At 39.2% G+C, this 25831-nt stretch overlaps 1 protein-coding gene across 1 annotated transcript; it reads left to right on the forward strand.

Annotated features, from left to right (window-relative positions):
• The first annotated feature begins 8344 nt into the window (after positions 1–8344).
• On the forward strand, positions 8345–10791 carry LOC145094541 (transcription factor BEE 1-like). Its single transcript, XM_079032695.1, has 6 exons — positions 8345–8811; positions 8932–9051; positions 9259–9324; positions 9428–9496; positions 9589–9669; positions 10618–10791. The coding sequence occupies exons 1-6, from the start codon at positions 8422–8424 to the stop codon at positions 10708–10710; spliced, it is 819 nt and encodes a 272-aa protein (XP_078888821.1). The 5' UTR covers positions 8345–8421; the 3' UTR covers positions 10711–10791.
• The last annotated feature ends 15040 nt before the right edge of the window (positions 10792–25831 follow it).

The raw sequence follows: 25831 nt of genomic DNA on the forward strand, positions 1-25831 counted from the left end.
AAAAGGGAGCTCCAAGCCTTGTAGATTTGATTTGTACACTTCTTGAGCAACCTCCAGGAGGTATAAAGTTTTGAACATGATGATTATTTCTCTAGATCTTGCTAATGTTACAAAGTATGTGCTTTTAGTCCCATATTTTTGGTCTATATGAGAATGGAATACTCAAGACCAAATGAGTTGCCTCTTAGGACATTTTGGGGTGTATAGAGTTAAGAAAATAGAACCTTGACCCTTTCCTTTCCTCCATGTATGCATTTAGTGACTTGTAGGATTGTGAAATGTTAGGGCTTATGATTTGGAAATTTTCTAGCCATGCAAGGTCATAAAGTTGGGAATTTTATCACTTAGACTGTTATTAGGGATCAAAACTGAGTTTTAGACGAAAGGACTTTAAGGATTAGGAGCTTAATGTTTAAGCCAGGTTGAGTTTTTGCTCTTTTGAACTTAGAATTAGAGATCCTTATTCGTTGGAGGGACTTAAGGAATAAATTTGGAACATTATCCATTTGGACCCTATAATAGACCAGATTATGGGCTTTGGAGCCCTTGATATAGAAGACATTGGATTATTCCATTAATATGTTCGGGGAGCAGTGACGAAGACATGGTTTGGATTACCACGGCGTGGGGACTGGGCTAGCGCGTCTATTTTGGCAATTTATTACCACGATGTGGACATGGAAGGCCACGACATGGCGGTGAGATGTAGGTTGAATTTTGGTTTTGACCTTTGACTAGTTTTTACCAAGTTGACCTAAGGGTATTTTGTGTATTTTGAGTTGTATTTGAGATTGGTCCCTATTTGATTATATATGTGACAAGTAGAGCTGAGATTCAGAGAAGAGATCTATTTAGCTATTTGTTTAGACTAAGAGGTGAGTCTTACTCATTGTACTTATGGGTCGAAGGCACCAAGGTCGGCCCGTTGGATTAGATATGATATTTGTCGCGTATTGTTATGTTGAGATATGTGCTCACTAGTTATGTGATTAGACTGGTAGATCTTTAGGACTACCTGTGTTTGATGATTATTGATTAATATTGCATATGTTGAAATGTTATGGTTGTTGCGTTGAGGCGAACCAGCTGGTGCTAAAGGCCAGGATACCCAGGGCGGACTGAAGGTTTGCGAGGCGGTCCAGTTAGACCGAAGGCCCTGAGAGCGGTCCAGATAGTGTGTAGGCCTATAAGGTGGTCCAGTCATGTTGAAGGCTCGTGTATGTATGTTGTTATTTGTTATGTTGTATGGTGGTATCTTGGGCGAACTCACTAAGCTTCGGCTTACAGTTTTGATTTTGTTGCTTTAGGTACTTCGGATGATCGCGGAAAAGCAAAGACGTGATCGTGCACATCTTCCTATTTTTATGATATTGGATCTTGGGAAAAACTCTTATTGTGTTTATACTTTTAAAACAATAGTTTTGTAAACACCTTAAGGTTGAAATGGGTTGTTTATGAAAACATTAAATTTTTATGATTTTTAGGATGTTACAAATCTACCGACTAACTGATCTCTAAATCATACCATATTTTATGTGCCAAGATACATACAACGTCCATAGGTCCAACATTGGTGCCTTTGACCCCCCAGTACAGTGAGGAAGAACTCACCTCAAAGTCTAAAAGATAGATGAATTGATCACTTGCTACAAATACTATCTCTACATGTCACTTAAACATTGAATAGGGACTCGACCTCAATCTACTATTCAAATTACCCCAAATGACCTAAATTCAAACTTCGTCAAAGTAAATGTTCAACATTCAACAGTCAAAATTCAAAGGTCAACATTAGTGTAACATCCTAAAATCATGATAAAATTTTTCATTTTTCAATTTAAATAAAATCATTGTTTCCAATTAAAACCTAAGTCATAAACCACGTATCAAATACAAATAACCCAGAATCAAAGTGTCATAAAATTTCCAAAAACATATCACTGAAGGATGTGTATGATCATTTGCGTTGCCCTGATCATCAGAAGTACCTACGATATAACAATTAAACAGTAAGCCAAAATTAGTGATTTTCCCCCAAAAATCCCCACATAACAAAACATATACAAACATGCATGCTAGGTCCACCTTCATCGGAGAGGATTGCCCTTGGTCCATAACCATCAGTTTGGATTACTCCCGACCCATAGTCATTAGATTGGATTACCTTAACCTAATCAGTAATCAGACCGGAATGCCTCGGTCTGTTGGCTTAAGCACATAACAGTAAATCCTCAACCCATGCCACACTATGTCGACATATGCAACAGATAAATCATATAACATCACAGACAATCATAAAGATATACAAATAACTACTATATAGTAACATCCTACATACTAGGATACATAACCTAGTGGGCCGTCATTGATGCCTTCAACCCACGAGTAGAGTAAGGAAAACTCACCTCACAGTCTAAAATGTAACTAAATAGATCTCTGCTCTAACTGTTCTCTTTACTGGTCACCTAAACAATAAACATGGACTCACATTTCAATCAACTACTTAAAATATCCTAAATAACCTAAAGTTAAACTTGGTCAAATTCAATGGTCAACGATCAATGTCAAAGTCAACTCCAGGTGGTCGTCATGTCGTTACCACCTATGGCCACGTTGTGGCTGCTAAATGACAAAGTAGACGGGTTGCCCCCAGTTGCTATGTCGTGCCAACCTCAGACCATGTCGTGGGGACTGGTCTGGAGAGCTTAATCCATTAATTCAGTTTCCCATGACTTCAAGAGCTCCAAAGCTAAGATATGGTCCTTCCCATGATTTGGATGGATAAAGTTTTCAACTTTATCCATCAAAACACCCCCAACAAGTCAAGATTCTAAACCCGGGATACTTAAAGACGGCTAAATGCATCAAGCCACCTATTAAGCACCTAGCATCTAGAGTTGCTCAACCAAAGTTTCTGGAAGAGTTTCTTACTCCCAAGAAGCCTTAAAAAATCACAACTTTATAGACATGCATGTCTAATGCATGTCCCTCCCATTTTAGGTCAAATTCATGAAAATAAAGGCTTAAGCTCGAGCATGGGACCAAAAACTATCTAGATCTTCATATCTGGAACATATGATATTGGAATGATCCCATGGATCCATAAAGTTACCAACTTTATGAGATCAAACCTTCCAATTCCTCGCATAGTGAAGACATGGGGACAAAATAGCTAGATCTGGGCATATAAAGCATAAAGATTCGATTTTGATGACTTACAAGAGTCCATAAATGTGCTCAAGGTAGATGAGAAGAATTGCTTGCTGGAAATTACCTCCCTTCTTCTTATTTCTTTCTTCTAAGGATTTAAAGAACACTAAAACAAGCTTTAACAAATGAGGAGGGGATTAGGGTCTTCACAAATCTTAGAGAGGGTGATGGTGGTTGAGAGCGAGAAAACCATAGATTCCTCATTCGTTTAAATAATGAGGAAAACTAGGAAATAGGGAAGAGATAAGGTAGAAAAAATAGAGTAAAAAGGAGATATAGGTAGAGATATAAATAGAGTATGTGATGAGATTGAGAAGAGGCTAAGAAAAAGTAAGCAAAGAAAATATGAGATTAGAGGAGAAGAGATAGAAAAGAAGAGAAATGCTGGTAGCATGTGCTATGAAAGAAATAGTTAGATCAGAAATTATGAGAAATAAAAGGAAGAGAAATATAGAAAGAATAAATCACCAAACATGTTTGTCTGATGTAGTAGAGATTATGTTTTGTAGGTTCACATAGCAGCAGCCCTGGTACCAGAGAAGAAGACAAGAGCACAAGGTCTAGAATTATATAGTAGGTTGTTATTATTATATTCACCTTGTTGTTTAATTAATAGATATATTTTACTATAAACCCATATTTAAACCTGACATTTAAAGTGTTTAATTTTAGTAGAATTCTGAAAAAATTTAGACAAAACATAGATAATTTCCTTAGATTAAATGTTAGAAACCGGGTCGTTACAATTTGGGCCGTAGATTCATTGGTCAAATCTAAGTGATTTCTAGAGTTCGCAAGGTGGCCTACCAATTGGACCTACCGGAGGAGCTTAGCCAGATTCATAACTCTTTCCATTTCTCCCAATTGTGAAAGTGTTTAGCAGATGATTTAGCAGTGGTACCTGTATATGACCTTCAGGTGGATGACCATTTGTACTATATGGAGACGCCGACATCCATTTTGGATAGAGGGATGAAGGACTTGTGCAACAAGGTGGTGACCTTGGTAAAGGTGCAGTGGTAACATCAGAAGGGCTTTAAATGGACTTGGGAGCCCAATGAGGAGATGTGCGAGCACTAGCGAAATTTGTTCATTGTTGTACATTTCAAGGACGAAATCTGATTCAATTGGGGATAAATGTAACATCAAAATTCCATGTAATTTTTTTTCAAAGTTGACTCTTCGAGTTTTTCTCGACACCATGGTGTGGTAAGGTGTGTACAATACCGTGGGACACATGGATTATTCGTGACATCGTATGGACCTTACTATGACATTATGGCGGATGGGTTCAAAACCTTAGGTCTCTAGCCTTAGGCCCTCTTTAAGCAACCTTATAATTAGGGTGTGCTCTCAATACTAACCTTCACACCCTATAGAGAAAGCCTAGTGTGTATGTGTGTTCTAGAAAACTTGAAGCTCTTGAGGATTATAAGAAAAACAAGGGGTTCTAAGCTTGTTACCAGAGTTGTTGCTGATAGAGGACTCGTCCTTCAATATTTCTAGATTCAAGAAGGTACAAATTTCATAGCTTTCTCCTTATTGAGTTACTTTTTATGCTTAAGATTTCATATAATGTCATTGTACTAGGATCCTTGGAGTTGAAGCAAGTCCAAGGCATTGGATGGTGATTAACGTAGTCTCTAGACCTTAGGGTCCCATAAAGTTGGTTGCTTGTTGAAAACTCAGCCATGCAACGACATTTTAGGTCATTTTTGTCTCTTTAAGTGTTAGGGTTTGAGATCAAAGCACCTTGAGGGTAGGAAATAGATAAAGTTGGAAACTTTATCCATGCATGGCCTAAATTGATCCACATATAAGCTTTGGAGCACTAGAAATAAGCGTCAAGAGCTTCATGAATTAAGTTGTTTGGACATCGCCACAGCACGACGGAGACCTTGCCATGACATGATGGATTATTGAGTCTCTTGACCATTCTGTCTTCTCGTTACCACGACGCATGCATGGGTTGGCCATAATACGATGACTTGACGGTTCACTTTAACCATTGAGTTTTTGACTAAATTTTACTTTAGGTCAAACTTTAGCGTTTTAGGTCATGGACTGAGGATTGAACTTTTATAACATGTTTAGGTGGTTGTTGTACTTACTTTCGCATTTTTCGAGCTATATGGATATTTTTCTTTATTTATGAGGTGAGTATTATCACTATGTTACTTATATCATATGTTATATGTGAGTTGTTCATAGCTCGGGGTTACTGATAACCCAATTTAATGTATGTGAGTTGTTGATAGCTCGAGGTTGTTGATAACTCAAATTGTTATATGTGAGCTGCTAATAGCTAGGGTTGTTGATAATCCATAACTGCTTTACGTGTTTAGTTGTGATGTGATGTATGTAATACTTTAGGGAACTCACTAAGTTTTGGCTTACAATTGTGAATGTAAATGTTTTAGGTACTTCTGAGGATCAGGGAAAAACAAAAGTGTGACTCTACACACTCTCCAACCGTCTTCATGTTTTTCAGAAAATGTTTTGGTGTGATATTTTGATTTGGATTTAAGTTGTATAAGGATGTTTGATGTTGTGTTTTTTATAAAAATGACTTTTTCTTCTTTTATTGTTTAAAAAAAATCATGATTTTTACAACGTTATACTACTGTTATTGTTGTTGTTGTTGTTGGTGTCATCGTCGTTGTCATTGACGACGTCGTCGTCATCGCCGCCGCCGATGTCGCTACACACTATACTTATATAGATTCAACATCACCATTATATTCCATGATTCACAAGTACTTTAGCTCTTACATGGTAAATTCTTCTCAATCTACCATGTTATCACTTCTCATCTCAACCCACTTGATCCTCATACAACTTAATGGATCAATGGAACCACAATAAGTACCATGTGTATGCAGTGCCCATACACTGCATACACATCAAAGTTATCTCGTTTCAATATGAACATTTGATCACGTAATTCACAACTACTCTATTTCGTTATTATTATTATTATTATTATTATTATTATTATTATTATTATTATTATTATTAATTAATTAATTAATTAATTAATGATAAAAAGAAAAATTAAGTAATATGGTAAATTATTATTTTCTTATTTTATACAAAGATAATAATACAGAATAATTAAATATTAACACTAACAATTATAATTAATAATAACTAGAAAATGTCCTTCCCCACTTTGCTAAGGAGGCATACAAGGTTTTGCTTACAAAATTACAAGGACTGTTTTTGAAAAAAAAAACATCACATTGACAATTTTCGTAATTCATTTTCTACATCGAGATAAAAGCTCACTTTTTAAATTTGTTATTAGAAAGGGGAATTTATTTAATTTTTTAAGATATACACCATTCCTATAAATATAATTATGCACAAGGACCTATTATGTAAATCAGAAGAAAGGTTTTTATAATTTATTTTCTACCTAGGGACCAACATGTGAAACCTACAAAATGTAAAGATACGAAAGTTAAGAGATAAAAATGTCAGTGTTTAAAATTAATGTGGTAAAAATGATATTTAACAAAGTAGGGATAGAAATTGACATTCGACAAAATAAGTGGTAGAAAGTGCGAGCGTATGAAATCTTAGGGATCAAATATGATAAAATAAGAAAGTTTTGTAGTTAAAGTCTAAAATACAAAACATCATAACTAAATTTTTTGATTATTTATGACCAAAGTCTAACATGATAAAATTTGAATTTGAAGGTAAAAATATAAAACTCTAAAACTATACATTATGATAAAAATTTAAAATAAAATTTTAGTAACAAAAGTTTAAAAATATAAAATTTTACTATTCAGATCATCTTTTGTTTTAAGATTAGTGTGGTCAAGTTTTAAAAATAACAAAATTTTAGAGAAAAATATAAAACTCTAGAAATATTTTTTAATATATAACTTGGAAAGTCAAAATTCAATGCAATATCGATTTTGTCAAAGAGTCTTGTTTCTAACGGACCAAAAGTGTAACATTTTTAAAATACTGTGGCCAAAATATGAACCTAATATTATTTGTGGTCAAACTTTAAAAGTACGAAAATTTTAGGGAAAAATATAAAATTCTAGAAGTATTTTTTAATATATAACTTGGAATCTCAAAATTCAAAGCAATGTCGATTTTATAAAACTCATGTTTCTAATGGGGCTAAAAGTGTAACATTTCTAAAATGTTGTGGCCAAAATACGAACCACAGAAAAATCTCATATTATATATATATATATATATATATATATATATATATATATATATATATATATATATATATATATATATATATATATATATATATATATATATATATATATATATATATGAACTGAATTATTTGAAAACAATTATTTTAATTTATTTAAAAATGTAAACAAATATAATAATAATAATTATAATAATAATAATTTACTTACTAATATAGATAAAAAATTATAGTATATGTTAAAGACTAATATTTGAGTCTGTGCTTTGCTGCGGATTTTTACGTATGTTTTTCTTACGTATTAAATCAGTATAACATATCATAGGTTAAAAAACACTAAAAATTTAAAAGAAATGAGCTATAGTTGATTTATCAAAAGTTGATAAGAGTTAGAGATTATTTTTGTAAGTTATATTGTCATCGTTATTATGTAGGCATTCCATCACCAAAATTAGTGTTTTTAAGTTAATTTGTCCCTATTCCATCAGTGTTTATAGCCGTTTATAAAACCAGCCGCAAAATCATATAAGAGGAATAAGTATCTTGAAATTTAATTTGAACCATACATACTTTCAACTTCCACTTGGTAGGGTCAACAACCTTTACATTTTACCATAGTTCACCCAAAATCATATACGAGGAATAAGTATCTAGTACAAAAGCTGAAATCGGACTAATAATATTTAAGTTTTGCCAAGTATGTTTAAAGCACTTAAGCTTGCTAGGCTGAGCAATAACATGAAACTCAAGGAATGGGCCTAGCCGTCAATTTACCTAGGCATTAATCTTATCTTGTAGACCATGCTTATTGAATGCAATATCATAAAAAGAGTTCAATAACATCGTAAATAAAAAAAATACTATTAAATAAAGTGCTTAATATCCCTATTACTACTTAAGCTGAGATACATGAAAGTAGGATGGTGTCGGAACTAACCAATAAGAACCTTTTATACTTTTCTTTCTTGCGCTAAGTGCTTGGAAGCTTGTTACAAGATAATAAAACTCTCTTTCATCTCATGGATGATCACCTTACCCTAGGAATCGAAACCAGCATGGAACTTCTACAAAATAACATCAATCCTTCCCTTGGAAGTTTCATTTCATCCAATATTAGTGTTCATGGGATTACGTCTTTGTCTGCCGACAATTTCTCAGATCATCATCATCATCAAAGGAATGAGCGTAGTCTTCCATTCATGCCTTTACCAGATGGTACTAATAATGATCTCGGCATTAATTTAAGTAGATGTCATCAGGCTGCTTCTTTCAATGATCCGATGACACATCTCCCTACCACCATAGACGATATGGTCAAGAGGATGTCTGGTGTTGAAAGCTTGGGGAATACAAAATCGTTCATCTTTAGTTCTGGAGTTACTGGAGAGAATAAAGCAATCAGAAATTATGTATGCTTTTTTCCTTAATTTGTTACATAAACTTATCTCTTCGATACACAAGATGGGTATATAGATTTACGTGGGATTTATCTATTTGTTCATCCGTTTGGACCAATTCATATCTTGCAGGGCTATGGTGGTAAAAAGAGAAAGAAAAACATCAAAGCTGATGCGGAGAAACCACGAGAAGTTGTTCATGTGAGAGCAAGGAGAGGTGAAGCGACTGATAGTCACAGTTTGGCTGAAAGGGTTCGTTTTGAAATCTCCTTAACTAAAAATTTTCATAAAGGAGAAAGAAATCAAAAACAGGCTTTAGGTTGTATATATAGTTCCTTGATATCTTTTGTATGTGGTAGATAAAATGTAGTTTTTGTTGGAGCCCTAATAGGATATTTTAGAACAACTAATAGTGTTAAATTGATTTTCCTTGTTTCATTTGTTCTATTCTTGGATTAGATGAGAAGGGAGAAAATAAACCAAAAGTTACGATGCTTGCAAGAACTAGTTCCAGGTTGTTATAAGGTATGAACCAATAGCTTTCTCCCTATTTTCCCGATGTCATCACTTTGCGATTCTTGTAATAAGAAGTTACTGTCTTTTTTTTTTTTTTCATGAGAAATTGCAGACAATGGGAATGTCAGTAATGTTGGACGTAACAATTAGTTATATCCGATCTTTGCAGAATCAGATAGAGGTAAATTGTGTGAAAAAAATTTCTAGATAAAATAATAAATTTATGATCACGATGAAGATCCTTGATTGTCTTAATTATTTTCTTTTTTCCAGTTTCTGTCAATGAAGCTCTCAGCGGCAAGCATGTTTTATGACTTTAACTCTGCTGAAATGGAGGCTTTGGATACAATGAAGGTAATATACCTTTTTATATAGAAATCAAATTAAATATGCATATCAAAATCAACATTTTGATTTGCATTGCTTGAGCTTCTTTAACATTTTAATATCTAGAAAGATATGCTAAAATACTTTCTCTACCACTGAATTCGGGTAGCTTTATAGGTGCAAGAGTGAGTTTTGGTCCATCCATACAAATTTGAGTTACATATATATGATATGCAAAATATATATTTTTATTAAATAAAAAGAATTAGATTTGTGATATTGCCTATGTTATTCAAAACTTGAAATTTAGTAAAAGAGAAAACATTGTTGATTAAACTTCATTTAAGATTATTTTATTGATGCAAGTCAACATCTTGCGCAACTTAAATTAACAATTTAGTTTAAAATGCATATGTAGTTATATTTTTATTATCGTTTGAAGAATTTTTCCACTCGTTTGTATTTTGAAAATTATTTTGCCTAGCCTAAAATAAAATCTCATGTACACCACTAACGCACTTGAAAAGCTTTCAAACGATAGGTTTTCTAACGTACGAATTTTCTCATTTCTTGCAAAGCTTGAGGAGAAAACACTATTTGCATGGTGTTTTTATATATTAGTTTTTAGTTGTATAGTTTATCACTAGAGAAATTAAATATCCTCCTAACCTTTTTTCTAATAAATCTTTCAATCCAACTAAATGGTGACATATATATAACATTTAATGCTTATTTAATAAAATTTAATGATATTTTTGTATAGTAATATGACACAGATAATCATTTAAATGGATAGGAGGATTGATATAATTTATTTTTTTGTCAAATTATAGTTAAACATAACTCGTGTGCCACTTAATATAAACAACAACGGAGTATCATATATGAATTGCATGTTTGTTCTTTTCCATTAATGCATTTGTTAAAAGAAATTATTCATAGGTAACTAAATGTCCAAATAAATTTATGTGGCAGGGAGTAAATGGATATGAAGCACAAGTTATGGACAGGATGGGTGGAGAAGGGTATGGAGATCTTGCACAATTTCAATCAATATGGCCAATATGAACTCCATGCATCTTTTTGAATTGATACGATATATATAAAATACACACACGTATACAACTGAAATAAATGACAAGTGTTCATTCGTCGATATATATATATATATATATATATATATATATATATATATATATATATATATATATATATATATATATATCTGTTTTCTTTTCCTCTAATAAGCATACGATAATCCAACAATGATATTTTAGATGTATTATACATTGCAATTTAGTTACTTTTGTGACATAATTTAATGCTTTTATTTTTAACTTTGACTATCATGTTGTTTGATTCATTTTTCAAACCTATCGTGGTTCTTGGATCCCCGTCGTAACTAATCATGATCAAGTGTAATAGTTGGTGAGTGGTGCATACTTTCATGGATCGGTGTCATGTAACTCTACCGTTGCATTTGCAAGTAGAAAAAATGTATTAGCTTGTTGGCTTAGAGATTGATAATTTTTTTTTATGTACATCTTTAACAATTCAACAAATGATGGATAGTTGTGGATCACTGCTGATAAATTTTGCTCTTGGTAAGCATACCTCTAGAGGACAAAAAATTGACTAGCGAGTAAATATTATACCTTTATAATATTATTGAATTACTAATTTATAATTTTTTGGAACCGACGAGAATTAAATAAAAACTTGAAATCACAACCTAGCAAGACGTTCAGAAATGGGAGAACAAGGTCTAACTACAAAGTTATAGACATGAAAAAGGATTACAAACCCAATTCACTGAATGATAAACACTTTTATTGGGTAACAAGAAGAATTCCATAAACCAATAGCAACCAAAAGTATGCTAGTTGAAAACAAGATTACAAACGATTTTTTAGATCTATGTAAGCACCAAAGAGCCCAAGGAATATTCCTACCAAAGCAATTATATTATAGACCGTTTTTGTTGGAGGGGTTGCGACCTTACTAAAAATCAAATTGTTTCTTATCTTCCAAATGAGCCAAATGGATCCATAAATAATTATAAACAGTAATTTTTTTTATTTTCTTACAATAAAACACCTTTTCTGTTTTTCAAGATTATAAAGGGAAGGGAATTGGGTTTCAAATGTTTTTCAAGATTTTTGGTTTCTGTAGAATATCTGTCAGACGATCTTTTGCATAATGGTTTGCATTACCACACTTATGACACACAATTTTTGGTTTGTCAGATTTTGGAGCCGGTTGAGATTCCAGGGTGGAAATGGATTTGGTGATGTTTGGTTTGTAGGCTGGTGGGTTTTCCGGAGTGGATTGATGTTTCGGAGCAGAGTATGGTTAGGGATTGTTTTGATGAGGAGCATGAAAACGATTGTGATATGGTTTGTAAGAAAGGTTAAAAGGACGTTTGTATTTCATGGAGAGCAGTGTGAACTCCTGTTGGAAATGGAGTTCAAAGTCTATTGCTTCGGAATCAAGATTACCACCAATGGGATAGTTCTAAGTGGATAGGATAGGTAAGGAGGGTTGAACAGGTGGAACAACGGATTTTAGAGGGTCCGAGATGGGTGTGTTTGGAATAGATGGTTCAAAGGAACTTACTAGAACAAGAGGACCTCCAGAGAGTTCTCTTAAGGTCTGAGCAACGTTTGATTCATGACCTTGAAGTTCATCAAATAGTTGGTAAAGCTTTAGCTTCTTTAGAGATCCATTGCTTTGAAGACAAGATTTCACGTTTCCCCGTCCTTTACCAAGGCTATTTATGAACTTAAGATTGTACTCCAAGGGAGTTCGGACAATCCCATGAGCAGTCATGTTGTTGATTACAATTCGGTATCGGTTGGAGGCTGAGGAAACTGATTCACCAGGAGTTGTTGTAAAGGTGTCAAACTCATTTACAACAGATGTTAGACGCTTATCTTTCATATTTTATGAACCTTCGATCAAATCTTGAAGAGTGTCCCAAATCTCTTTAGCAGATTTACACAGCTTAATGTGTTCAAAGAGAGATGGTGGAACGCCAAACACCATTTCGGAAAACGCCAATTGATCAACATGTAGCTTCTCAATATCGTCAGTAGTGAGAGGAGTGGTCGTTGTTCATCTTGACCCATGAGTTGAGCAGCAACATCTGTAACTTTTGTTCTAACTGGAACATGAGGGCCTTCTTTGATGGATCTCTAGATATTTTCACCTTTCTATTTAGCCAGTAAAAACCTATTTATTCTGACTTTCCAATGATCATATTCTTCAACAACTAGCAGTGGGGCATGTGTAGGGCAACCCACGCTATTTTCTATTTGCATTGAATACATTTGTTGAGAATTAGAAGCAACCATTGAAGTTAAGATATCTTCAAGCAAAAGTGGTATATAAAATAACTTTTATCCTAAACACAGAAATGGTTGAAATACCATGGTAATTTCAAACCAACTATAATCTGATCTTATGGATTCAAAGGACAACCACTCAAGCTCTGATACCAATTGAGAGTACAAAAGATTTGATGCTTAGGGACAAGGTTTGAAAACTCAAACCTTGAGTTAATGCTTAAGATCAATGTCTGCTTACTAAGGAATGTTCCAGTCAAGTCTGGAAAGACCAGTCAAGTCTGAGTTAATGCATTCAACAAAGTGTTAAGATATTAATGAAGAGTAAAGATAATGATCAAGGTAAAGACAATAAATGAAGAACAAGAAGAATGATTGAGAGAATGACTTGAAAGAGAATGGAAGGTGAAGTAAACTGGAATATTGCTATTTTTGTTTGAACAATCTGTCACTTGATTTCAGATAGAAAGTTCCTTTAAATAGGAGAACAAATTACATCGTACTAACCAAAAACAAACATAGGACCGGATAATAGAGTTATTTCTGACACTCTAATTATCTAGGTTTTACAAAAAAGACTAAGTCCTATGACCTGTTAAATCAAGATAAATGACAAATACAATTAATTCAGATAGACAAAAGACCGATTCTACACATGATCATTCCGGACACTACTTCCATTCCAGAATGCCTTCACAACGTTTAAAATGTCTTCTACTCCAGACGTAATCTTCTTGTTCAAACTACGTATTGACTCCGCACCAACTTCTATTTTGGAACTGAGGCTGACTTCGGAACTGTTAAAAGGTTTGAGATTGCTAGAGGTTCACTTTCAGGTTCCAACAGAGCCTAGTACATTGGGCGTACGGGGTGTTGTACGTTGGGCGTACTAGGAAAGAGATGATCTCGGAGTTGCACCTAGTAGGTTGGCTGTACAAAGAGTACACGTGGACTATGTAGGTTGATGCCAAACCCAAATTTTTAGGGTATTACCCCTGTTTAAAGGCATTAACTCACCCTTGGGCCTCCCATAATCAGCATCCAATCCTTCCAAACCCTAATATCGAGTGTATCCTTTGTGGGTGAAGATATGGAAGCTTTGTGGTGATTTTGGTGGCCTTTTGTTGAAGAAGAAGACTATTGAAGAAGGAGCGGTTGCTTGTAAGCTTTTGGATCTAGAAACTACTCCATTTGGCACAACTTCTAAAGGTATAAAGTTCATACCATTATGAGTTTCCTTCTAGATCTCCATAGATGGGTTGTTCACGAACTTTTGTCCCAAATCATGGACCTTTGTGAGTATGGAGTACTCTAGAGCTTATTAGTTGTCCTTTCAAGAATTTTAGGTCTTGTGGATTCAAAAAAATGGTTAATTGATGGTCCCTTTCTAACCATGCAAGATCTTTGTAGTGTTGAGTGTGGAGTAAGTTAGAGTTTCAAGGTTTAAACTCTTTCCATCCATATAAAGGCTTAAGTCTTTGACTTTATGGGTTAAGACGTTATTTGGGATCGGATCTGAGAAGTGGGCTTAGTGGCTTAACAATTTAAGTCCTTAATGATTAGTTGGGCTACTGTGGAGTATGTTGGGCGTACCTAGCTCGTACGCAGCGCGTACTGCCCAAAGGTGGTGTCGTTGGCGAGTCTAGAATAGAAAATCATGTGGTTCACTGATATGTTTAGCTTAAAAAGAATTTGGGTTCAACTAGAAAATAACCGATTCAACATATATAAAAACTGGTGTTGAGATGACTGAGCCCAAACCGATCATTCCTTAATTGTTTTTTTTTTTGTTTTTTTTTTACTAAAATTAACTTTAATATTTTTTTAACTAAAATCAACTTCAAATTAGAATAAAACCGATTTGTTAAATTAGTCATACTTTACATATATTTGTTTTAAATGTAGATAATTACCTATACATATTTAAAAAATAAACATAGTATACATATAACTTGTCATGTTTTACAAATACATAATATTTATTTATAAATACCTACTTCAATATATGTACAAGTTTCTTTTAATGGTAAATGACATTGTACGTGAACCACCTAGGTATATATAAAAACATATATATGTGCAGCTAATTATTACTCACATGTAATAGTCGTTAATTAAATGTGTGAGTAAAGCATTATCATTTTTTTAAAGAAAAAATGAGATGGAAATATGTTTAAAAGTAAAACAAAAATAAAAAGAAATTAACAAAATGGATACAGAATTACGATATAGAAATTGTGGATGATATATCCCATAAACAAAATGGACTAGGGAACTAAAGTGGCAAAACACCATTATCCCCAAATAAATTGAATCGAACGTAACTGTGCCTCTTTCTTAATCTAACCTAACCATGTCTATTTCTTAACTCGCCTCTCGCCGTTTCAATGCTTCACAATCTAATCTACCTTTTAATAATTGCCTTCTTTCTTTCTTTTCCCAACCTAAAATCTCATCTACTCTTTTCTTTTTCTAAGGTAGGTACTTTAAAAGTTTAAAGGTAGTTCCCAAATATTTTGATATATAATTTATAATATTGTTTATAAAATTAGGTGGTTCATGTGACCCACCTTGGGTATACGTAAATTCGCCCCTAGATTTTGGGCATAGATCGAGTACCCAAGGCGTATTCAAATTGTTGATCGCCGTTAACTTTTGTTAACTTTTGGGTTTTGGGTCATGTTTGGACTACTAAGGTTTTTGTTTTATTAGGTCACTAGTCCTTTTTGATTTTGGGTCATTGTTACGCTTTGAGCTTCTTGGATTTGGGCTTATAGTGGGCTATGGGCACCATTTAGGATTTCGGGCCAATATAGGCTTCTGGGTGTCTTTGGGCAGGGCTCGGTTGTGGTTTATGACATGATTATTAATTAGGATATTGTCTGATGATATTTAGTGTGAAGGTTTCCCGAATCAGCAGTTCGAGCATTTATTTGGTTGTTTCATCAATTTGAGGTGAGTCTTCTCCCGGTGCTAATGAGTCGAAGTCACCAATGTCGGCTCATTAAAATTATGTATGTAGGTTGCTAGCTGTCTTTGTGACTCTTGCATGTTTGTATGAGCCTGTGTGGTAGGATAGATGTATATATGATGACCAGTTGGGTCTAGCTGTTATTATTGTGGTATGTTGTTTATATGTGTCTAATATTGCTGATAACCTCCAGGGTTGCTAATAACCCACCGGGCGTGTGTAACGTCCCAAAAATACAGGCCAAAAATTTCATTTTAAATTAAGTGGTTAACAAAACTTTAGTAGTAAAACATCATCCGAACATATCAATTCATAAAACATATCTCGTGTCTGAAAACCAAAGCATGAAAATAATCATAATGTCAGAGTACAATCCCAGAACATCTCATAATGCAGAAAAACCAATGTGTGTATGATGTGTCGCTACCGCGCCAGCTCTTTCCCCTTCGCTGAAGAGGTACCTGAAAACAAAACTGTAAACTGTAAGCACAAAGCTTAGTGAGTTCCCCCATCGTACCATATACCATATAATCATATCACATATATACTGCCAGACATTTATGGGGTGCCCGACCTACCCGGTACAGCCATTTTGGGGTGCCGACCTACCCGTACGGCCATTCTGGGGTGCCAACCTACCCATGTCAAGCCATTCTTGGGCGCTGACCTACCCATGTCGAGCTGTTCTGGGGTGCTGACTATCCTTCGGTCCTAACAACCGAACCTCGGGGACTATTTCACCCCCCCCCCCCCCCTTACTACTACTATCACACATATCATAGCATAATCTATCGTCAGACATATCTGGGGTGTCCGACCTACCCTTCGTTCCTAACGACCGAATCTCGTGGACCTTTCCCCCTTCTACTACCTCTATCTCATATAACATATCATGCTAGCATCTAAACATATCATAACATATTGTTAGGCATATCTAGGGTGCCTAACCTACCCTTTCGGTCCTAACAACCAAACTCTATCACTATCACATATCCTATCATGCTAGCATATAACATATCAGGTAGTAGCAACACAGATGAATATCACAAAGACAAACATCCAACATACGATCCCTACTAGTGGGTCGGCATTGTGGCCGTAGACCCACCGCTACTGGAAGGTAACTCACCTCGAAAAGTAGTTGTTGAAGTCTGCTTGCTAGACGTCTGACTACTGCACCGGTAATCCTCCGGTTATAAATCCATAAACATAGATTAGTCACTCATAAATACCCTTAGGTCAAATAACTGACCTACTCCTGGTCCAAGGTTAACTCCTTGGTCAAAGTCAACTTCCAGTTGACTGGACTCGTCGACTCATGGCACAGACTCGCCGAGTCCCTCTCCTAATATCCCAGCACTAACTCATCAAGTCCCGCTTCCCACTCACTGAGTCACCCTTAACTCACTACTTGGGACGATTAGACCGACTCGCGATCCAACTCGCTGAGTCCGAGAACAACTCGCCGAGTCCCACAAGCAGATCTACTACTCGCTTCCACATCCTCACCAGAGCATCCATCTTGAGGATTTGGGTTTTTGGGACTATTGCTACACGTTAAATTGTTAATTCTGCATGCAGCTACGAAGGGTTGGACCTTCTACACTTAAACCCCTCCTAACTCAGTAACAGTTCATATGACTCGCCGAGTTTGAAGAACAACTCGTCGAGTTCCAGGCAATCTTCATAGCACTCGTCGATTTTTTCATCCAGCTCGTCGAGTCTAATACCATCTTCATAGAACTCGCGGAGTCCGCTTTGGGACTCGCCGAGTCCCTTCAACCCTCCTCCCATACAGACCAAATGTAACACCCAAAGTCGGGAAGGCCAAGAAAGGAAAGGAAACCCTAAGTTTAAGGGACGACTCGTCGAGTCCAAGGAGGAACTCGGCGAGTCCGAGCGGGATCCGGGTCGAGGAATAAGTGACCGACTCGGCGACTCGGCCAAGGAGACTCGGCGAGCCTGGTCTGTACGAGGAAAACCCTAAATCCGGGAATTAGAGCCTATTTAAGCTTCTCATTCTCTTCCCTAGGGTTCCTTTACTGCCTCTCTCACCCAGAACACCGAACCCTAAGCCCCATTGTTGCTCATTCAAGCTTCCAAGCCATTTTTGGGTGATTTGAAGGAAGAAGAAAGAGGGGAATCATTGAAGCTTCAAGGATTGGCCTTAGATCTGAAGTTTGGGGAAACTTTCTGAGTTATTGAAGGTATTAAGTTGTTTCCCTCCTTTAGATCTATTATAGTTGTGAGTTTTGGGGATTTTTAGCCATGATTAGTTGTCCATTTGGGTTAGAAGCCAGATCTGAAGTTGCTACTTCAGATCTAAGCATATTTTGGACTTGTGAAGCATAAAGTATCTGCCCTTAAGTTGATTATGGAGCCTCTTTGCCTTAAACCTTAGTTCATGGTGTATTTAGCCTAGATCTCCTTCTCTACACGTAAAGTTTGCAACTTTACGTGAGGAATAGGCTTGCGAAGGGTAGATCTACAGTTTGGAGTCCATGCATGACTCAAAAGCCCTCTGCATGTATGAAGATCTGAATGGACTCAGCGAGTCCTTCGGGTGGACTCGACGAGTAGCATGAAGATTAGGAGGAACTCGACGAGTGGGATGAACAGCTCGTCGAGTCGGATGAAGTTGGGCAGGAACTCGGCGAGTTGGAAGAACAACTCGGCGAGTCTGTTGAAGGTTATCTTGGACTCGGCGAGTCTGTTCTTGGACTCGGCGAGTCAGGTCGCGAAACCCCAAACCCTTCAAGTTGAGACTCGAATCAGTGAGTCGAGTGGAGACTCGGTGAGTCGGACAGGACAGGACTCGGCGAGTCATGGACTGACTCGGCGAGTCGAGTCGAGAATGGAAGGACTCTGAACATATGAACTCGACGAGTCAGTAGGTACACTCGGCGAGTAGGGTGGACCTGGAAGGTTGTCCTTGACCAGGACTTTGACGTTGACCAGAGTTGACTTAGTTGACTTTTGGGGGTCAGTTAGTCTAAGCATTTCATTGGTATTGGTAGCTCAGGGAGCTAGTGGAGCAGGAGTTTAGAAAGTTGTCGGGCAGTAGCTAGTGGGATCATCAGCAAGTTCAGCCAGTGCAGGTGAGTTTCCCTTTGTGTGAATGGGTCTACGGCCACAATGTCGGCCCATGTAGTTATGAGTAGAAGACTCGGGAGTTAGCCCTAGGCACAGTATGCTAGTATGATATTCAGGACGAGGTCCAATGATAGCGGGCGGGTGCCCAAGGAATGGTTTATATGATTGTTTATATTTGTTGTATGTGTGATACTTGTATGTGCCTGGTAGGGAGGTGAGTGTGGGCGAGGTCCCGTATCTCACTATTAGCAGAGAGTGGATGGTGTTCCACATCTCATTAGCAACAGATCAGGGGCGAGGCCCAAGTTAGGGAAGGAGTGAGTATGGGCTGGGCCCATATCTCACTATCAGTAGGAGCATGGGCAGAGTTCTATGACTCATCAGTAGCTGGACAAGGGCGAGGCCCAGGATAGGCGAGGCCTTAGGACAAGATCCGTTAGTTTGTGTTTAGCTTATGTGTTGTGATATGTTTGTGTGCGATTATATGTTAGCGGGAGGGGCCCTTTGACAGGCGAGGCCTAAGTGAAACAGATCTGTATCTGAGCGAGGCTCGAAGCCAGGCGAGGCCTGGAGCGGCGGGGCCGTTGTAGCGGGCGAGGCCCGAGGTAGTGGGCGTGGCCCAGTATATGCAGTATGTGGTTATGTATGGTATGTGGTATGGTGGGGAACTCACTAAGCTTCGTGCTTACGGTTTTCGATTTTGGTTTCAGGTACTTCCGGTAGCGGAGGGAAGAGCTCGGGGTGATCGCATGGCACACACCATAGATTAGACTGCCTGGGAATGTTTTACTCTGATAATGAACATGTTTTTTGGAAATTAATACTCTGATTATGTTTTGGATTGATGATTTTGCTTTAAGTAATGTTTTATTACAAGAAATTTTTAGTCTTGAATTTTGGGACGTTACAAGTTGGTATCAGAGCCTTGGTTTGAGGGATTCGGACATGCTCTCAGGTGTGTCTGAACTCAAACTGAGGAATTGGTATAGAAGTTTTCAAAATGAAAAGACAGTTTTGTAAAAAGAGAGTTTTGAGAAAGAAAACGGTTTTAGAAAAGCAAAAAGAATTCAGAAAGAAAAGAACTTTGAAAAGAGAAAAAGGGTGTGGTGCATGCAATCAGCCGAGCTCAAGTAAGTAACCCAAATTATCCATACAAGTTATGATTTGATTATTAGTTAGTAGAACATCATGCTAGATTAGGACTAAGGATCTAGGGAGGATGCCTTATGTGCCTATTATATGTGATTAGACAGTAGTAGGATAGCATGTTTAGGTTATGCCTGAGTTATGAGTTTGTGTTGCATGCTAGTTTAGATTTTTGCTAGGTGGATATGATTGCTTGAGTATGTTGTGGTTAGATTTCCCCTTGTCTGAATGCTGCTTGCTTTGTGCATTGTGGGATTCTGAGTGATGGGAGTTAGCCATTAAGTGAATACGTCACGTCACATGTGATCAGGTTTGAATAATCTCAGAGTGCTGGATTTGGCCCTATTGCGCAGCTCTCGTTTGAGTCCAACCGTTGTAGGGACGAGTCTTTTACTCGAAGGATTATCTGAGCCTCGTCACATGTGATGGTATCCAGGTAATGGCTAATTGGCATCACAAGGAGGCCTTCAGCAGCTGAGGACTGGTTTGAGTTGAGTCAGAGGTTTCCCTAGGGTAAGCCTAGGATGAGATAGTGTTGGGAGCAGTAGTAGTGGATAAGGGACCTGGTGGAGTCGAAGAAATTCCTGAGGAAAGTACGGATAGATGTGGAAGGTCGTATGGGACCGTACTACTGAAAGAAGAGGATCCGTACTCGATTCGGGAAAGGCTGAGACAAGATCGGGAACCTGATTGGGTGAGTGTGTGTTTGGTCTCGCAGCAGTAATAAGTATTCTGATAGAGGATGTATTATATTTTCAGCATGGTGACATTGCGAGAGAGACCAGTGGGTAGACCAGGCGCCAGAGAGGGATCATGCTCGGGTTCAGGAGCTGAGCAGCTCGAGGAGCGGATGAGGGAGTTGATATCAGCTGAGGTTACGCGCAGTATTCTGGATCAGACTCCTGTGATCTTTGGCACGGTTAAGGAGGGTATACTGGAGATCTTGGATGAGAGGATGGGAGCCTTCCGTACCGAGATGATGGCATTGATGGGAGCGCGTACCTTGACATTTTGAGAGGTCATGGCTTGCGGGGCACCAGATTATCATGGGGCTAGGGACCCCATCGCTAGCAGCAGATGGTTGGCTGATGTTTCCAACGCATTCCGTACGAGCCGGTGTCCTGAGGGGGACAAGGTCAGAATCGCTTCCTGTCTTCTGAAGGACAGAGCGAGGGATTGGTGGGAGGAGATTGGTCGTGCTTTGGGGGAGGATGCCGCGTTGGACGCGATGACATGGAGTGATTTCTCGGCCAGGTTCAGGGCCGAGTTTTCGCCGATTATTGAGGTCCAGCAGTTGGCACGGGAGTTTCAGGATTTGACGCAGACCACTGACACTGTGGCGGAGATCACCGCCAAGTTCAGGAAGAGGGCTCTTCTTGTACCGAAGTATGTCGCGGATGAGGAGATGAAGAAGGCCCGATACCATGAGATGTTGACGGCTGACATCTGGGAGTTCGTGAGCAGGTACGGCTGTAAGACGCTGGAAGATATGATTTCTCGGGCCAGAGAGAGGGAAATTGATTTGGAGCAGATCCGGAAAAGGAAGTCGGATGAGGTTCAGGTAGCCGCGGGTTCGGGCAAAAGGCCTAAGGGATCGGATTCGAGATCGAGGGATTATCAGGACCGCAGCCGGTGCGGGAAGTGTGGTAGGGCGTACGGGGGCGCGTGTAGGAGTGGTAGCCGTGGTGAGTTTGGTTGCTTCAAGTGCGGTCGGACTGGTCATTTTAGCAGGGATTGTACTGTTACCACCACTCAGGGGTCCGACTTGATATGTTTTCACTGCAATCAGCGGGGCCACAAGAAGGCCCAGTGCCCCAGTTTGTCTTCAGCAGGACGGGTGATGGCTCCTGCCCCTACAACCTTGAGAATCACAGCCGGCCGTCAGGGCCGTGCAGAGGCGCCTGCGGTAGGAGGCAGGGCTTTTCAGATGACTACCTTGGAGGCGCGAGCAGCACCGGACGTTGCAGGTATGCGATTTTCATTTTCAATTCTTTTATTTGTGCATGATTATATTGTTATGGTTCTGCATCGATTTTGGTATGGGTATTGTATTATTGTTGTGGCTTACTTGTGATTATGTATATGCCATCTGCATACCATGGATATTTGAATGGTAGTTAGGGGATGTGCCATATTGGAGAAGGTTACATAGGATGCAGTAACTGTAGCATGATTAGGAGGGACTTGGTACGTCTCGCTAGTTCGGAGTTGTATAGTTTTAGAGATGGGTTGGTTAGATCCCTAGCAATGGTAAGTTTGGGTTCCTCAGCAGATTGATTATGGGATGGTAGAAAGGATTTGGATTTTCTTCTCGAGCATTGAGCAGCAAGAGATTAAGCAGGATCGAAGTGGGGGAGAATCCTCCGAGCGTGCAAAGGTAAGAGCACGCAGATCCAGGATGAGTTCACGACCTCTGAGAAGGAGCAGAAGTAGCACAGCGTTTGATGGATTGAGGAGTTCAGGGTTGGGAGTTTGAGAAACTCCCGATCAGCTAGTGCGTGTGATGGTGATGGTTAGTACGTGGTTGGGAATTCAGGTTGGTGGATTTCCGATAGGACTCGAGAGAGAGTCGGAATGAGGATCATGAGAACTGATAGCACAGGGTGCTTCCGTACTAGCGGTCAGTGGTAGAAAGTGTTGTAAGACTACAGGGCGGCTGTAGCATTCACTAGCAGTCAGCGATGGATGGTGATGTAAGACTACGGGTAAGCCATAGCATTCCTTAGTAGCTTCGTTAGCGGAGTTGGGGCGAGGCCCTTACCTCCTAGTGATCAGATAGGGATCAGGAATGGGTAGTGGTCGAGAATGGTAGGGAGTTTGCTTGTATAGCCCTAGAGAGGTGAGACCTTGGGAGAGGCCACTCCAGGATATAGTTGGGTGAGACCTGTGGGCGAGGCCCATATGAGATTAGCAGTGTAGGTGAGACCTAAGAGCAGGGTTGCTCAGTAGTATGGTTGGGTGAGACCCGTGGGCGAGGCCCGTGAGTTTTAGCAGCACAGGTGGGACCTGGTAGGGATCTTAGTGTAAAGATAGGGGATCGGGGATCCCAGGATTGTAGTGCCTGAATGGCAGAATAGATTGAGCAGTTATAGGTGGTCGAAGTTTCTTCGAAAGTCGCTGGGAGCGACTAGTAGTGGTGTTGGGACTAGCTATCGGTGGGAGCCGGTAATCTAGATATTGATAGATTGGTAAGGACCAGGGTGGTCTCAGTTCATCCGGAAGACAAATGAGGAATAGCAGAAGTTTCAGTCAGTAGTAGTGCGAGTATGCAGTGTATGGTGGAATTCAGTTAGTTGATCATGGGGTGCTCGACACCAAATTATAGTAGAAAGAATTGCCCAGTGGATACTGGCGATAATGACCCGTACGGGAGGTAGCAGGAGTAATGGATTGGGTGAAGATAGGATCTTCACAGTGACAGAGGAAATAGTTGGTTATGGAGCATCGCCTTGGGAAGGCAAGGAAATCGCGCAAGGAAGGAAGGGGTGAACCCCTGTGGGTTCAGTGCAGTACCCGGAGAATACCAGAAGGATTGTCTGTTGAGTGAGTTGTGTTTCCAGAATGTTCAGGGTTAGGGTTGACCCGAGATTATTATTCCGCAAGGATTAATGTTAGTCAGAATGACCGGGCAAAAGACCAGTGAAGGTAGGCAGCTGGTGTTGGATCAATTAGTAGAGTATTGGAAGCAGATCGCAGGCGGTTGGCCATAGCAAACTTCAAGGACGAATTTTAGTTTAAGTGGGGGAGAGTTGTAACACCCAAAGTCGGGAAGGCCAAGAAAGGAAAGGAAACCCTAAGTTTAAGGGACGACTCGTTGAGCCCAAGGAGGAACTCGGCAAGTCCGAGCGGGATCCGGGTCGAGGAGTAAGTGACCGACTCGGTGAGTCGGCCAAGGAGACTCGACAAGTCTGGTCTGTACGAGGAAAACCCTAAATCCGAGACTTGGAGCCTATTTAAGCATCTCATTCTCTTCCCTAGGGTTCCTTTACTGCCTCTCTCACCCAGAACACCGAACCCTAAGCCCCATTGTTGCTCATTCAAGCTTCCAAGCCATTTTTGGGTGATTTGAAGGAAGAAGAAAGAGGGGAATCATTGAAGCTTCAAGGATTGGCCTTAGATCTGAAGTTTGGGGAAACTTTCTAAGTTATTGAAGGTATTAAGTCGTTTCCCTCCTTTAGATCTATTATAGTTGTGAGTTTTGGGGATTTTTAGCCATGATTAGTTGTCCATTTGGGTTAGAAGCCAGATCTGAAGTTGCTACTTCAGATCTAAGCATATTTTGGACTTGTGAAGCATAAAGTATCTGCCCTTGAGTTGATTATGGAGCCTCTTTGCCTTAAACCTTAGTTCATGGTGTATTTAGCCTAGATCTCCTTCTCTACACGTAAAGTTTGCAACTTTACGTGAGGAATAGGCTTGCGAAGGGTAGATCTACAGTTTGGAGTCCATGCATGACTCAAAAGCCCTCTGCATGTATGAAGATCTGAATGGACTCGGCGAGTCCTTTGGGTGGACTCGGCGAGTAGCATGAAGATTAGGAGGAACTCGACGAGTGGGATGAACAGCTCGTCGAGTCGGATGAAGTTGGGTAGGAACTCGGCGAGTTGGAAGAACAACTCAGCGAGTCTGTTGAAGGTTGTCTTGGACTCGGCAAGTCTGTTATTGGACTCGGCGAGTCAGGTCGCGAAACCCCAAACCCTTCAAGTTGAGACTCGAATCAGTGAGTCGAGTGGAGACTCGGTGAGTCGGACAGGACAGGACTCGGCAAGTCATGGACTGACTCGGCGAGTCGAGTCGAGAATGGAAGGACTCTGAACATATGAACTCGACGAGTCAGTAGGTACACTCGGCGAGTAGGGTGGACCTGGAAGGTTGACCTTGACCAGGACTTTGACGTTGACCAGAGTTGACTTAGTTGACTTTTGGGGGTCAGTTAGTCTAAGCATTTCATTGGTATTGGTAGCTCAGGGAGCTAGTGGAGCAGGAGTTTAGAAAGTTGTCGGGCAGTAGCTAGTGGGATCATCAGCAAGTTCAGCCAGTGCAGGTGAGTTTCCCTTTGTGTGAATGGGTCTACGGCCACAATGTCGGCCCATGTAGTTATGAGTAGAAGACTCGGGAGTTAGCCCTAGGCACAGTATGCTAGTATGATATTCAGGACGAGGTCCAATGATAGCGGGCGGGTGCCCAAGGAATGGTTTATATGATTGTTTATATTTGTTGTATGTGTGATACTTGTATGTGCCTGGTAGGGAGGTGAGTGTGGGCGAGGTCCCGTATCTCACTATTAGCAGAGAGTGGATGGTGTTCCACATCTCATTAGCAACAGATCAGGGGCGAGGCCCAAGTTAGGGAAGGAGTGAGTATGGGCTGGGCCCATATCTCACTATCAGTAGGAGCATGGGCAGAGTTCTATGACTCATCAGTAGCAGGACAAGGGCGAGGCCCAGGATAGGCGAGGCCTTAGGACAAGATCCGTTAGTATGTGTTTAGCTTATGTGTTGTGATATGTTTGTGTGCGATTATATGTTAGCGGGCGAGGCCTAAGTGAAACAGATATGTATCCGAGCGGGGCTCGAAGCTAGGCGAGGCCTGGAGCGGCGGGGTCGTTGTAGCGGGCGAGGCCCGAGGTAGCGGC

Source organism: Lactuca serriola, chromosome 3 (genome assembly GCF_051521515.1).
Source record: "Lactuca serriola cultivar US96UC23 chromosome 3, Lser_US96UC23_V15, whole genome shotgun sequence".
Classification (NCBI taxonomy): domain Eukaryota; kingdom Viridiplantae; phylum Streptophyta; class Magnoliopsida; order Asterales; family Asteraceae; genus Lactuca; species Lactuca serriola.

Excerpts from the sequence above, each read along its gene's own strand:
- LOC145094541 (XM_079032695.1), top strand. The coding sequence starts at position 8,422 with ATGGATGATCACCTTACCCTAGGAATCGAAACCAGCATGGAACTTCTA. Across the intron at positions 9,052-9,258 it reads GTCACAGTTTGGCTGAAAGG|ATGAGAAGGGAGAAAATAAA; the intron begins GTTCGTTTTGAA and ends TTCTTGGATTAG. Across the intron at positions 9,670-10,617 it reads AGGCTTTGGATACAATGAAG|GGAGTAAATGGATATGAAGC; the intron begins GTAATATACCTT and ends TTTATGTGGCAG.